This window comes from Topomyia yanbarensis, chromosome 2 (assembly GCF_030247195.1).
Source record: "Topomyia yanbarensis strain Yona2022 chromosome 2, ASM3024719v1, whole genome shotgun sequence".
NCBI lineage: Eukaryota > Metazoa > Arthropoda > Insecta > Diptera > Culicidae > Topomyia > Topomyia yanbarensis.
In genome coordinates, this window is record NC_080671.1 from 356,727,591 (window position 1) to 356,740,395 (window position 12,805).

Sequence of the window (12,805 nt, forward strand, 5' to 3'; positions counted from 1 at the left end):
AACTGGGACGGGACTTGCCAATAGATGTTTTTTGTTTCTTTTTACTCTGTTCATTCTATCGTTCGTCTCACATAGCCTCTCTTCTTGCCTCACGTAGTTTAAATGAACTGGCTGCATTTGACAGTACCCCCTGGTTGCATTTGACGTTTGATTTTTTGCTATTTGCATGTCTCGTCTCAGATCGGGGGTAGTGCGCAGTATTCGTACATTGATGCACTATTATGCGCACTGATTCGGACGTGATGGGTTAGCACTAAACAAAAGAAAAACGAATGCCGCTGGTTGGATTTTCGTTTTCATTTGTAACGATAATAGTAGCATTGTAAGCGAATATACCACGGTAAATGTGAAGTTAAGTGTCTGTAGGACAATCCAACCAGAAAATAATGTTTACTAATGTCACTGAAGAAAGATGTCATGTCTTATTCCATTAATCACCAGGATCCCTGCCTACCTGCCGCACCCGTTGCTCTCTAGGATCGTAATGTGAATTAGTAAAAAGCAGTTTAATTTATAATAGCTTTATTTACAGTAACAAGAATACAAAATACTTGCATAAGACTGTTTTGAACCAATTTTCTCCTTAGGGAGTAAAATAGCATTTGCTAGCATTCGCCTGCTTAGCTGAAAACAAGGTTCGAATTCAGTAGGTCTTATCACCAAACAGAACCTCTTCACCTACGGGACATCGTAAGGTAGAAGTCGTTTAGTGTGTTCACAAGTAGTGTTTCCAGTTTTGGACTTAGCGTCAGTCCGATGCATTGGTCAAGTTCTGCAGAGACGAAGTCGAAACGCAAACACCTGGACTAATTAAGCCTTTACATTGCTAGGCGTTTAGGAACGGAATTCTAAGCCGTCAACGATGTAGATACGTTTATACCCGAAATAGTTTATAAATTCAGCTGGCATATGTTGAATAGTTATTGTTTTGTTCGATTGCCTATTTGCAACACTCGTAGATCACATAAACGGTCCGGTGAAAGTATTTTGAGATGGTAGTGGGACATACATTGTAATCATATGCTAAGCCGGAAAGCTGGGTGTTTTGTCTAAGTTTCGTAAGGGTCATCACTGTGAACTTTAGATATTTGCAGGGAATTACCCAACACGGGAAACCAGTTTACTCCACAACTTACCTCGACGGTGGTCTGACTTCTAATGTGAGGTGGTGAACTGCTGATGCGATCGCGCATCAAAGTCAACGCCTGCTTAGATATATTATGTCCCACATCTTACTTCTCTCCACTAATAAAAATGAGAAAAAGAAGAAAAAAAATCTATTAGACGATTTATTGTTTCATTGGAAACGAGCCATTCAATCATTTTGATGCGACGAATTGAATAGGCGCATTTGATAATAAATGCCCAAAAACCTCGAATGGCGATCCTGCCATCCTCTCTTATACGAACTTTTGGTTGCTTGGGTAAGCTTCTCGTTTTAAGTAATTTTGCTATACGTTTTATGTCCTAATAGCGGCTTAAGCAGCTCTCAAGTTCCATTAAAGCTTAAGCAGCTCGAAAGTTCGCTAAGAATTTATGTAAACTTTAAAGTGTGCTTTTTAAGTATTATCCGAACTTCTGGTTGCTTGGGATCTTCTATGTTCAAAATCCCTCACTCTGGCACACGATGGACGAAATCGGTAGTATGGTCTAACTACTGAACGTGTGCTGGGTTGGCGTAAAAGCTTTACCACCAAGTAAAAAAACGCACACACACACAAGCTGACAGAAGAGCCTGTCGATCGGAGACTAGTCGTTATAGCCGTAGATTTTAACGATTCCGCAGTAGAATGGGGCAACTGCTTCACCAACACAAAGCGTAATAGTCTACTCGAAGTCTGGACAAAACTGAACGTAGATGTTGCCAACGATAGTACTACCAGCACCTACCGCCGGAAAGGTCGAGAATCAGTTATTGACGTTAGCTTATGCAGCAGGAAGTTTGAATTGCAGAGTGTGCGAGGAGTATACTCACAGCGACCACCAAGCGAACTGGCACAGTATCGGAAGTAATAGACAATCGGAAGCGCGTGTGACCCAATCAAACAAGCAGAGCTGGGAAACAACGAAGTTCGACAAGGGAGTCATCGTTGATGCGTTGAGTGCAATCACCTGTACTTCAGTGCAGATAAAGTGATGGCGGCATTAGCAAGAGCGTGCATGTTACCACCGAGCCCGTAGGAAAATGCAGAGAGCCTACAACGTCGCTAAAAGAGCTGCTCTAATACCAGCTTATGAGGCGGCAAGAGCCGCACTTAGCAAGGAATCCGAGCAGATCCTCATGGGTTCAACCACCATACAACCCCATAAAAATACCATGAATACGATCCGCACTAAATTTCTCGACCAACCACGAAATCGTCTCAAAAACCCATAAATACACCAGAATATGGTTTATGGGACCTTCCGGTCTACGGCGATGGTTTTTTCATGGGTTGAACTCATTTCAATCACTATCAATACAACATGCAGTGGGGGTAAATTTGGACCATGAGCATAGGAGAATTATGGTCTTTTCATTTACCCAATCTAAATCCGTGGGGTAACGCCTATAGAGTTGCCATGGTGAAATTAAGAGGACCAGCAGTACCACCGAATAGGCGTCCGGACCGGAGTGGATGACAGTCATCATAGAACGGCTATTTCCACACCATTAACCGATGGCCTGACCGCTCACGCTGAACGGGGTTCAGTATGACTATGAAGAAGAAGCTCGGGTAACCAATGAGGAGCCGATAGTGGTGGCCAACGACTGGAGAACCACGAAAGCCCCGGGACCAGACGGTTTCTCCAACGTAGTTCTGAAGACAATCATAACGAACCTGTATATGTTTTGGAAAGCGTTGTAAAAGTGTATCGACGATGGTAATTTTCCCGACATCGTGAAGCGACCAAAGCTGGTGTTGCTGCCGAAGCCAGGTAAGCTTCCTAGAGATCCTTCTGCGTACAGGCCAATATACCTATTGGATACAGTCGGTAAAATGCTTGGAAGAGTAATCTTTAGAATACATACACGGAGGGAGAGAATGGCCTATCGAATATCCAGTTCGGCTTCCGGAAAGATAGATCCACTGTGGACGCCATACGAACGGTCGTGGAAACTATGGAAGGAAGAAGACCGTTACTGCGAAGGGGTTACACTGGACGTGTTTTTACTTTCAGCGTAACCCCACCACAATGATATTTGGGTTGCAATTGCCGATTGACTGCACAGAGTGAGAGTGCCCGAATACCTCTGTAGCATTCTGAGGAGTTACTTTCAGACTCGGCCGCTGATATACGAAATTAGCACAAATAAAAGAAATGTAACCATAACAGTAGGCATTCCACAGGGTTTCATACCCGGTCCAACTTTTTGGAATGCTATATATGACGGAGAGTCGAAACTGGCCCTCTCCAGGGGCGTGAAGATTGTCGGTTTTGCGGACTCAAGAGCATGTAAAAGTACTCGCCACGGTGGCGATAGATATTGTGGAAGACTATGCGCTGGCGTTATCTCGTCAGAGGCAGCCTACGTGATAGATGGAACGATCCCAATAAATCTTCCACTCGAAGAAGATAGTGAGTGTTATCGAGATCGAGGCCCGAAAAGAGTCCGTAAACAAGCCTGAGCTAATACCTTAAGCAAATGGCAACATTAGTGGGATAACACTGTAAATAGTAGATGGACACATCGACTAATCACGCCTGTCGGTGTGGGTGAACAGGGCGTACGGTCAAGTGAACTTCCACAATTCATGTCCGGTTATGGCTGTTTCAAGGAGCATTTGAATATGTTCGGCCACGCGAGATCGCCGTTCTGGATCGCGTACGGTGATGCAGAGAAAACGCCAGAGCATGTGGTCTTCGAATGCCTGCGATTCGAGCACGAGTAAAACGAAATGAGAACCATTGTCAGTGAGGACGTCAACATGACCGCTTGTCATTCTGTGTTCAAAGAATTTGCGAGGACGAAGAAAAATAGGACGCGGTGAACAAAACAGTCATTCAGATTATGTTAGCATTGCAACGAAGATGACGAGAGAAGTAACGACCAGCAATGTAGCAGTACACTGTTGCAGCTACTCTTGAAGATGGCTGGAGGGAGATCCTTTCCGCCATAGGAAGTACCAAGCTATGGTAAAGCTGAAGCCAGCAGGATTGGATTTGCCAACGTTTCGAAGACAAAATACATGAGAGGAAGAGGTTCGAGAGCCGACAATGTGAACCTCCCATCCCGAGTTCGGATTGACGGTGACTAAATCGAGATGGTCGACGAATTTGTGTATGATACCAGCAGAGAAATTCAGAGACGAATGTTGCCGGGAAATCGTGCCTACTTTGGACCCCGGAGGACGCTCCGGTCGAACAAAATACGCCACCGCACGAAGTTGATTATCTATAAGACACTGATTAGACCGGCGGTCCTCTACGGCCACGAGACCTGGACTATACTTGTGGAGGACCAACGCGGCCTTGGAGTTTTCGAACGAAATATTGCGTACCATATATGGTGGAATGCAGATGGGAGACGGAACGTGGCGCAGTCGAATGAACCATGAGTTGCATCAGCTACTGGAAGAACCATCCATCGCGCATGCCGCAAAAATAGGAAGATTGCGGTGGGCTGAACACGTCGTAAGAATGTCGGACTTCGACTCGGTGAAGATGGTTCTTGAGGGCGACCCTTCAGGAACAAGAAGACGGGGTGCACCTCGAGCATGGTGTATCGACCAGATAGAGGACGACCTGCGGACCCTTCGAAGACTGCGAGGCTGGCGGCAAGTAGCAATGGACCGAGTGGAGTGGAGACGGCTTCTACATACAGCAAGAGGCAACAAGGCTCTAGCCTGAACGATAAGGTAAGGTATGCAGTCTACTTGACTAGTCCTCGGCGGTGGATCTAGCTTATTCCTGCAGAGAGTTCCCTAGCGGTGATTGCTCTCCCGAAACCGTTGTTCGACGTTCATCACGCCGTTTCCGCTGTAAGATGGTCATGATCTACATCATAACTCTATTGACTGCGTTTCACGTCTTTAAATCGCTTTTCATTCTGTAGGCTTCCTCACGTTTCTTGCGTTTCATTGATTGCAAGTGCTACAATCCTCCGCCAGGATGATGCAGATGGGGATCATCCCGGCGATAACGCATACTCCGAAGATAGTATTCTGTACGCAATCGTGTGACCACCAGCCGGATCATCATGTTCTGCTTTTCAAGGTTCCGTTTGGTTTTCAGCGCCGCACCCCCGGCAGGAACCCTATATCGCAGTATGAATGACGAAACATTAGATAATAGACTGACTATCAACGTGGTTGTTTAAGCTCAACCGGTCGTCGATTATCTCTCCCAATGGCTTCAGTGCACGCTTCGATGCAATCACGTACCCTTCAACAGTGATCTGTATCAGCTGAACTGCTTTGCAGTTGCTGACTAACAACACATCCGTCTTGTGGTGAGCTATTTGCAGCTTGACCCCGTTCATCCAGTTCTCAATTATGTCTATTGTCTCCGTCACCGAAACCTCCACTTCTCCAAGTGTCGCACTCATCACCGTTAGTGACACTGGAAGGGATTCTCAACGATTATCTTTAGCTTAACCGGGCATATTTCAGCTGGTGTTAACGGGTCCTCATCTTCGTCATGACGACTCAGTACGCGTTCCCCAGGGATTGGCGTCTACTTCTCAGCACAGCTACTTATGGCAAACTGGCTTGCTTAGCATTTTAAAGCGTCCCTAGCTTCTCGAAACGTCATTTGCGCTCCTCTTTCACTCTCCGATCTTGCTCTCTGAGCTCGCCTTCTGGTTCTAACACAAGCAGCGTGTAGCGTACTGAGCTACTCAATTAACCAGTAAGCTGCACGTCGTCTACTGCATGGCTCCAGTTTTCGTGCCATTGTAACGTCGCAAGCCGTCACAATCTTTCTTGTTAAATTTGCCGTATCAACGTACTTGATTCCGCTGTTCGCCGAAGTGACTCAACAGAGGTTTTTGTTAAAGACTTTCGTCTTTCACTTTAGTTTGCCGCCTGTCCTTCTTCGTGCTGCAGCAGGGTTCCATTGGCCGATGCGGTAGCGAATCGCCTGGTGGTCTCTATGGGGATACTTCTCTCACACTCTCCAGTCCATGTTCGCCGTCAGTCGAGGACTACAGAATATGGCGGAATTTCTCTCGGTACCGATGTGCGATGTATTCTCACAAGATAATTTTTGCAAATGAAACTTTGAGAATTCCGTTTAAAATATTAGACATATTTTTGTTGAACATATTATTTTTTTTCAAATTTCTTCAATACATTTTGGTGGGGGGGGGGGGTTGCCCACTGCAACCAGCATCGAGATAACGGTTTCAAGAGAACTCTCGACGTTAGGAAATTTCTCCGTCGGAGTAGGCTAGGCTCACCGCCGGAGACTAGTTCGAGCAGATCGTGAAGTAGCACCGGCAAATTGTTGTCGGGTCGCCTGTGAACTGGAAGTCACTCTCCACCAAGAATCTCAGAACCGACCTCGGTATCTACCCAGATAGCATCGGTTTCGGAAGATCTTCCGCTGGCGGGAAACTCTTCGTCGGAGTAGGAAAGACACACTGTCGGGGACTATTTCGAGTAGTCCGTATTGCCAGCTTGAATCGTCGCGGCACCAGTGAACCGGACGACTCCTCTACCCGAAATCGCTGGACAGACCTTGGCACTCTCTGGACTGCATCGAAGCAAGACGCCTGTCAACGGTTTTGGGAGATTTTCTTTCGTTGGGGAACTCTCCGTCGAGGTAGGCTAGCTCCACCGTCGGGGATTAGTGAACCGGAAGTCACCCTCCACCGAAGTAGTCTTTCAAATGGAACACGGGGGATGTGGTCTCTGGATAATGTCTGACCGCCAGACCTCTTGGTGGAGGTTAAAGGAGTAGGGTTCAGAGTTATCTTCTATGTTCAAAGTCCCTCACTCTGGCCTACGATGGACGAAATCGGTAGTATGGTCTAACTACTAAACGTGTGTAGTAAGTAAAAAAATACACACACACTCAAGCAAAATTTGTATTATCGATTTCATCTTCAGGAGTAGGTTTTGATACCTAGAAATAACAATAGAATTAGTCAATTTAACTAAAATTATAAAAAAAAATGATTTTCTCTTGTTGGCCTATTCTTCGGATTTTCAACGATGCCAGCTTTAGTAGGATTCTATCAACATATACTGTCACTTTGACAATGCACTTTTTCGAAGTACCGGGAAGCGCAAAATATGTTTTAGAAAACTCGTCAAATCTTGGCGCATGGTTGTATTTGGCTGCCCCGTGGCGTGGAGCTGAACTCAAATACCATTCTTGACGGCACCGGTGGTTGAGTAGTAAGCGTGAGCGAGGTTGTCGAGATTTTGCTGAGGTGAAAAAATCTGTGGTCACGCCTTCCTTCGGAAGGGAAGTAAGCTCGATGTTCCCCGCTCCATGAGTTGATGGGTCGATATCTCTAGTTCAGATAGATGAAGTTCACCTCTCTCGCGTCGGTGCTTGGCCTCGTATCGGAAATAGGCCGACGGAAAATAACGAACTAGAAGAAGAGAAGAAAGCTCATTCTTCTGATGTTTATCTATATCAGTAGGATCCTTGCACTACTTTTGTGTCCAACTTCATCTTTGAAATGCCCTTTGACATGGTTTGATTGGGGTGCTGAAATGAAATAACTAAACTTAGCACCTTAAAATTGACTTCTATGTAAATATATACCTATTAACGTAAACTTCAAGCCCAACCTGTCAGCAACAACTAGTCTGGATATGAGCAACACTTTCTAGTTGGAGTCGAATATATGTATGACGAGGAATCACTTCTCACCACCAGAGCAGGGTTCTCTAACTATACAATTGCTAAATAATAAAAGTTTTGAACAATTTGGATCAGGTAGATAATATTGTTTTGCGAAAAATTGAAATTAAGATTCTAGGAAAACCCAGTAGGGGTATTGATTATCCTTAACATCCCATTAACTGTTATCCTCAACCATATTCCAAACATCTCAGGACAACGGATACTCACGGTTCACCCGCAAGCAGCACGGCGGCAGCATTTCAGAGGGCATCGAAAGGGTTTTCGACCAGCGCGCAGTGGTTGCGGGAGGGTCCATGCATGACAGTTATATTTTCTTGGAGTACAATTTCGTATACCGACGCGGGAGAAGCGGTTTTCTCTCGCTCTCCAGATATTCTCAATTGGCATATAGAGGCACCATAATCAGAGCCTTTCACTCCAGGAACGGATGGACTATCTTGACACGGCGCGGTGGTGGCTCCGATTAGTTCGCAGTTGATATTCGAGCGTGTTTCAAGTGACATTCTGCCGCGGTATTTGGATACTGTTCTATCGAGAGCCGTTCATACTTCTGCACCTCGGTCTGTGTCTGGTGAAAGATTTTCCAACATATCTATCGCTATACGGTCGGTGTAGGCTGGCGATAGAAGAGAGATTGCCCGAAGGACAAGGTTAAAGTGACCGATCATTGCTATCTGGAGGTGGAGTTTTCCGTTTTCCCCGAAGGAGTCCTTTCAGCGTTTCCTTGTGATTAGGGGCTGGAGTTCAGACGGGTAAAGGTGATTGAAGTTTATACCGATCAGTGATTAGTGTATGATCCAACAGATGTCAATTGGTGATTAAGTGACAAGCGGCAGAAGGAAAATTAGTGTATCGATTAATTTCGAGTGAGATAAGAAGAGCGAACGCTTATTTCGGGTGTTTTCGGCGAAGAAAATGAAAGAATAGGCGAGTTTTCCCGGATGGTTTTAGCCCCTCAGTGAGCTTCAGTGAAATATTTAGTTTTAGTATCTAAACCTCAAGAACGAAAAAGAAAAATCAATTGTCAGTGTCTTCATTGCGTCGGGAAAGGAGATCTCATCGAGTGCTGGAAACGGTAATTTTGTTACTGTTGCACATCGGGTTGAGCGAATAGCGAAACGAAAAAAATGTAAGTTTAAATAGAAAACCAGTTGATGATGGGGAAAAATGTCTCTTGGAATGTGTGCTACATTTTTCACCGTACAATAATGTCAGAATCAGTTGTAGAATAGGTGTATGTGATGATTAAAGGGAAAGCAGAAAGTGGAATGAGCGAAAGGAATTGATTGGCAGAAAAATAACACCGAGAGCGTGAGAGAATGCGAATTCAATATCGCATGGTGGTGAGAGAAGTGGGAGAGTAAATAAATTGATAACATTCAATTCTACGCAAAACATTCCTGCAATATAAATAGTTATCCAACAATGTAACTGTTTTATGAACATGAGCACCACTACAGGTGCAAAAATCTGCAATCGATGCGAGTGTCAAATGACCGGCTGATTGCACATTTCTGGAGCATGAAGCCAACAAAAACAGATCAAGCGTGCTAAACTGGTCCAACTTTAAGTAATATCTCAAGTAACAACTTCAGTTGCGATGGTTGTCAAAGCGATATGTTTCACTCGGAAGATTGTATAACATTTTCACCACCCATTAATACAAACCACCCACACGATGAGCATGATGGAAGTGCTGCCGGTGCATATAGTAGGTGCGGTTAGCTTGAAAAAATGGAAAAATTCTGAACCTTGTGATACAGTTATGATACTTGCCATACTTGAAGACTTTTTTTTTCATTAGGTTAAATCTGCAAATGAGAGCCTCTTTTTTCGCTTTCTCTTTCCATTATTACTGCAAAACCACAAAACTTTTCGAACATTTATCAGTATGTTTCGAAAGACCAAGTTTTTTTTACTAGCTCATTACGGAAACAGTTGAAGGGAAATCAGAAAGGTGATCGAGTAATTCACGGAAGAGAAAGTGAACAAAGCAGGCTCTCTTTTGTAGATTGGATCTATTGAAAAAATTTGGATGTCTTCACTTGTTCTCTAAATCTCTATATCAAAATGATCATGTCTGGCGAAGATCCGATCATTTGTTCCCTTAAGAACCCCGCAAAAAGGGTGGTATTTGATCAACTCAAGAGCTTGATATGTCACTATTTTTTTTAAATTTTGGTGTTGGTTTTGCACAAATTAGGTATTATGAAATTCTGTTCGGGCACTTGAATTTTAACCAGTAGCTCTACGTATTAGCAGCTTTAAACTGCAAACAAATTCATTTTTTTAAACCAAGATCTAATTAAATTTATCCTCATATACATGAACAGTTTTCCTTTTGGTATTTTTCCTCGATACTACACTGAACAAAAACACTGGGCGCGAATTGAATGAAACCTCATTTAACGTAATACGAATTTCAAGATTCCATAGATTGAATGACAAATCAGATTGGATGATATTAAGATCGATTTTGAATGAAGTTTCGACACTTTATTAAACTTATTAATCCACGAATAAAATGAAACCTTATTCAGTGAAATGCAAATTTAAGGATTCCAGAGGATGATTTTACGATCAACTTTTAGTGAATTTTGTTCACTTTATAAAATATTTTTGTTTATTTACTACATGACAATCTGTCGAATTTGATTAGCATTATTTGTGTATGCTGATAATCATGAGCCAGAATAATTATATTCCATCATTGCCCCAAAACGAAAATCATTTAATTTCGATGTGTGTATTATTTATACTTTTACCAACATTCTTTTTGCGTGTATAAAAAACAAATGGCTGAAAGTGATACACGAGGCTGTGCACGTGGTATAAAATTAAGTGGTACTAATTGTTTAATGGACATAATTTAGTGACAATATGAAATCACAAGTGCGACAGAGTTATGGATGAAAAATTTGTTTTATATATAGTAGTGCAACGGAAATATGTTTACCCGAATTTGTAGTGCTAACGTTATTTGGTATGAAAGCTTTTCGAACGATTATTATAGATTATTTTTTTTTTATTTTCCGGATTAAAACCACCCGACGGAAAACTTTGGGACGTTAACGGAATCAGAATAAGAAGATCTTTTAGAAGAAACCGAGAACAGAGAATATGAATTTAACAACTATGTCATGTAAGAAGTTTCTAGCATCTTCATTTGAAACCAAACAATCATTATTGTTTCAATTGCTCATCTAGTAGTACTTCATCTTTAATTATGTCATAAAAATTAAATGCTGATGTTTGCTTAATAGAGCTTGTAACTCTTTGACATGGTTCGGGATCTCTTTTTTTGAAAATATTCTGGAAAGAAAATGTCCTTATTAAACAATCCAATTCAAAAACAATCTGTCGTATAATGAATGAAAACTAGCTCATTCTAATTATTTACTGCTTATTTTCAATTTTTGAATATTGAACTGGACAGCATCTGAATGAAAATAATACACATGTTGATTTCTTTCAATATATGACTTGTATGATTATCCTTCAAATTTTAAATCAAAACCAGCTCTAGAACTGAAATTATTGCAATTAGTCTGATTGGATTTCGATGGAGCAGTGCTGCCAGGAACAGTGTACGTTGACGACGAAAAATGAATTTTTCATATATCTTCGTTATGTTGCAATATTATTGAAAATTGATAAAACTTATCAATTTAGATTGTCTTTGGCTACATTTTCAACGCAATTGGACCATTGTAAATATTCTAGGAGAGCATTAGAAGGTAAAAATTGAGCAGCTTCTAGCACTGCGAGGGAAGCACCTATCTTTATAAAAAAAAACGCTTTTCGTGTTTGTTGGTCCCACCGTTTTCAAGGAAAACTAGTTTTGAAACCCTACATGCACGAGAAAAAAGTTGGGCATGAAAGGGTTAAAATTCCCTAAGTGGCTGATAAAAACGGGTCTCCACTGTATTGACAATACAACGTCATCGTGTATTGAACTAATTAAGTGTATTAACTATGAAGAATTCATGACGAAGTCGAAAATTTTCACGAACTCGTTGAAGCCAGACCCAAAATTGCGATTGCTAAAGATAAATTTAAATCACCGTTCCTAATGATTGGAATGCCAACCGTTACGAATATCGATGCTAACACAGTTTCAGAGAGCATGAACAGTTTTATGCAATCCAATTCAATTTAATAAATATTCCTCAATAGATAAAATAACAAGAGCAGGTCTTCAGTCTACTTTCTACGTCTGCCTGAGTCAGACCTGCAACCGAGTGAAGTGAACGACAACTACCAGCCTCTCCATCTAGTATGCAGTATCTCGAGAACAAAGGAAACGTATTTATTATTGCCATAATGAGTAAAGTTGATGTAGGATCGTTGATCCGACCCTACGCCGCGATCGTTGACTTTGAATATTGTTCTATACGACTGAGTTTTCGTGAAGCGGAGTATTTTCAAAATGTGAAAATGGAGCTTTTGGTAGTCGCCTATCTTCAGGATCATCACCTGCGCTATGCAACACTGATCTCATTCAACATGTTAGACCATATTCGTTTTGCCGAACAACCTGAAACGCGTGGTTGAAAGCGACAGCAAGGGATTAAGATTCCCGTGTATATGAAAAATGACAATATAGAGGTAAGACGACATGACCGCATACCCCTTCTAAGCTAATTGTAAAATGCATGTCGCAATACGGAGAAGTAGAATCTGTTACACCTGATACTTGGAGAAATTTCTTTATGTTGAGAATGCGGATCGAAAGACCTTACTTGACTATACAACTCAAAAATCACGGAACTATTAAATAAACCACACTATGCGCCCATAGTAGACAAATTCGAACGTGCATGTATTAAAATCAGATACCACACCATAAACAATCCTTGCGCAATACAAAGATACAGATATAGAGAAGCATCTCAGCAAATTGCCGGCTCATCTACAATAAACCAATCCAAACAGAGTTTCCATACAAATACCTGAACCTGAATTTGTGACAGTTCTACAGGCCACTGGAAAACAGCATCCA

General features: G+C 42.2%; 1 protein-coding gene and 1 long non-coding RNA gene across 6 annotated transcripts in view; one reads left to right on the plus strand and one right to left on the minus strand.

Moving 5' to 3' along the window:
* Nucleotides 1-7,242: 7,242 nt before the first annotated feature.
* On the minus strand, nucleotides 7,243-7,918 carry LOC131681504 (uncharacterized). Its single transcript, XR_009303948.1, has 3 exons — nucleotides 7,702-7,918; nucleotides 7,591-7,644; nucleotides 7,243-7,525 (listed from the first exon to the last, which is right to left on the minus strand). It is a non-coding gene; the product is annotated as an uncharacterized LOC131681504 (long non-coding RNA).
* Nucleotides 7,919-8,266: 348 nt separating this feature from the next.
* Nucleotides 8,267-12,805, plus strand: part of LOC131684306 (TLD domain-containing protein 2) — a 688,368-nt gene continuing 683,829 nt past the window's right edge. For all 5 annotated transcript variants that reach the window (XM_058967047.1, XM_058967051.1, XM_058967048.1 and 2 more), the window contains exon 1: nucleotides 8,267-8,932. Coding sequence is in view for 2 of the 5 variants with exons in the window: in XM_058967052.1 (XP_058823035.1) it covers nucleotides 8,931-8,932 (2 nt within the window). In the remaining 3 variants the exon portion in view is untranslated. The remainder of the gene's footprint in view (nucleotides 8,933-12,805) is intronic.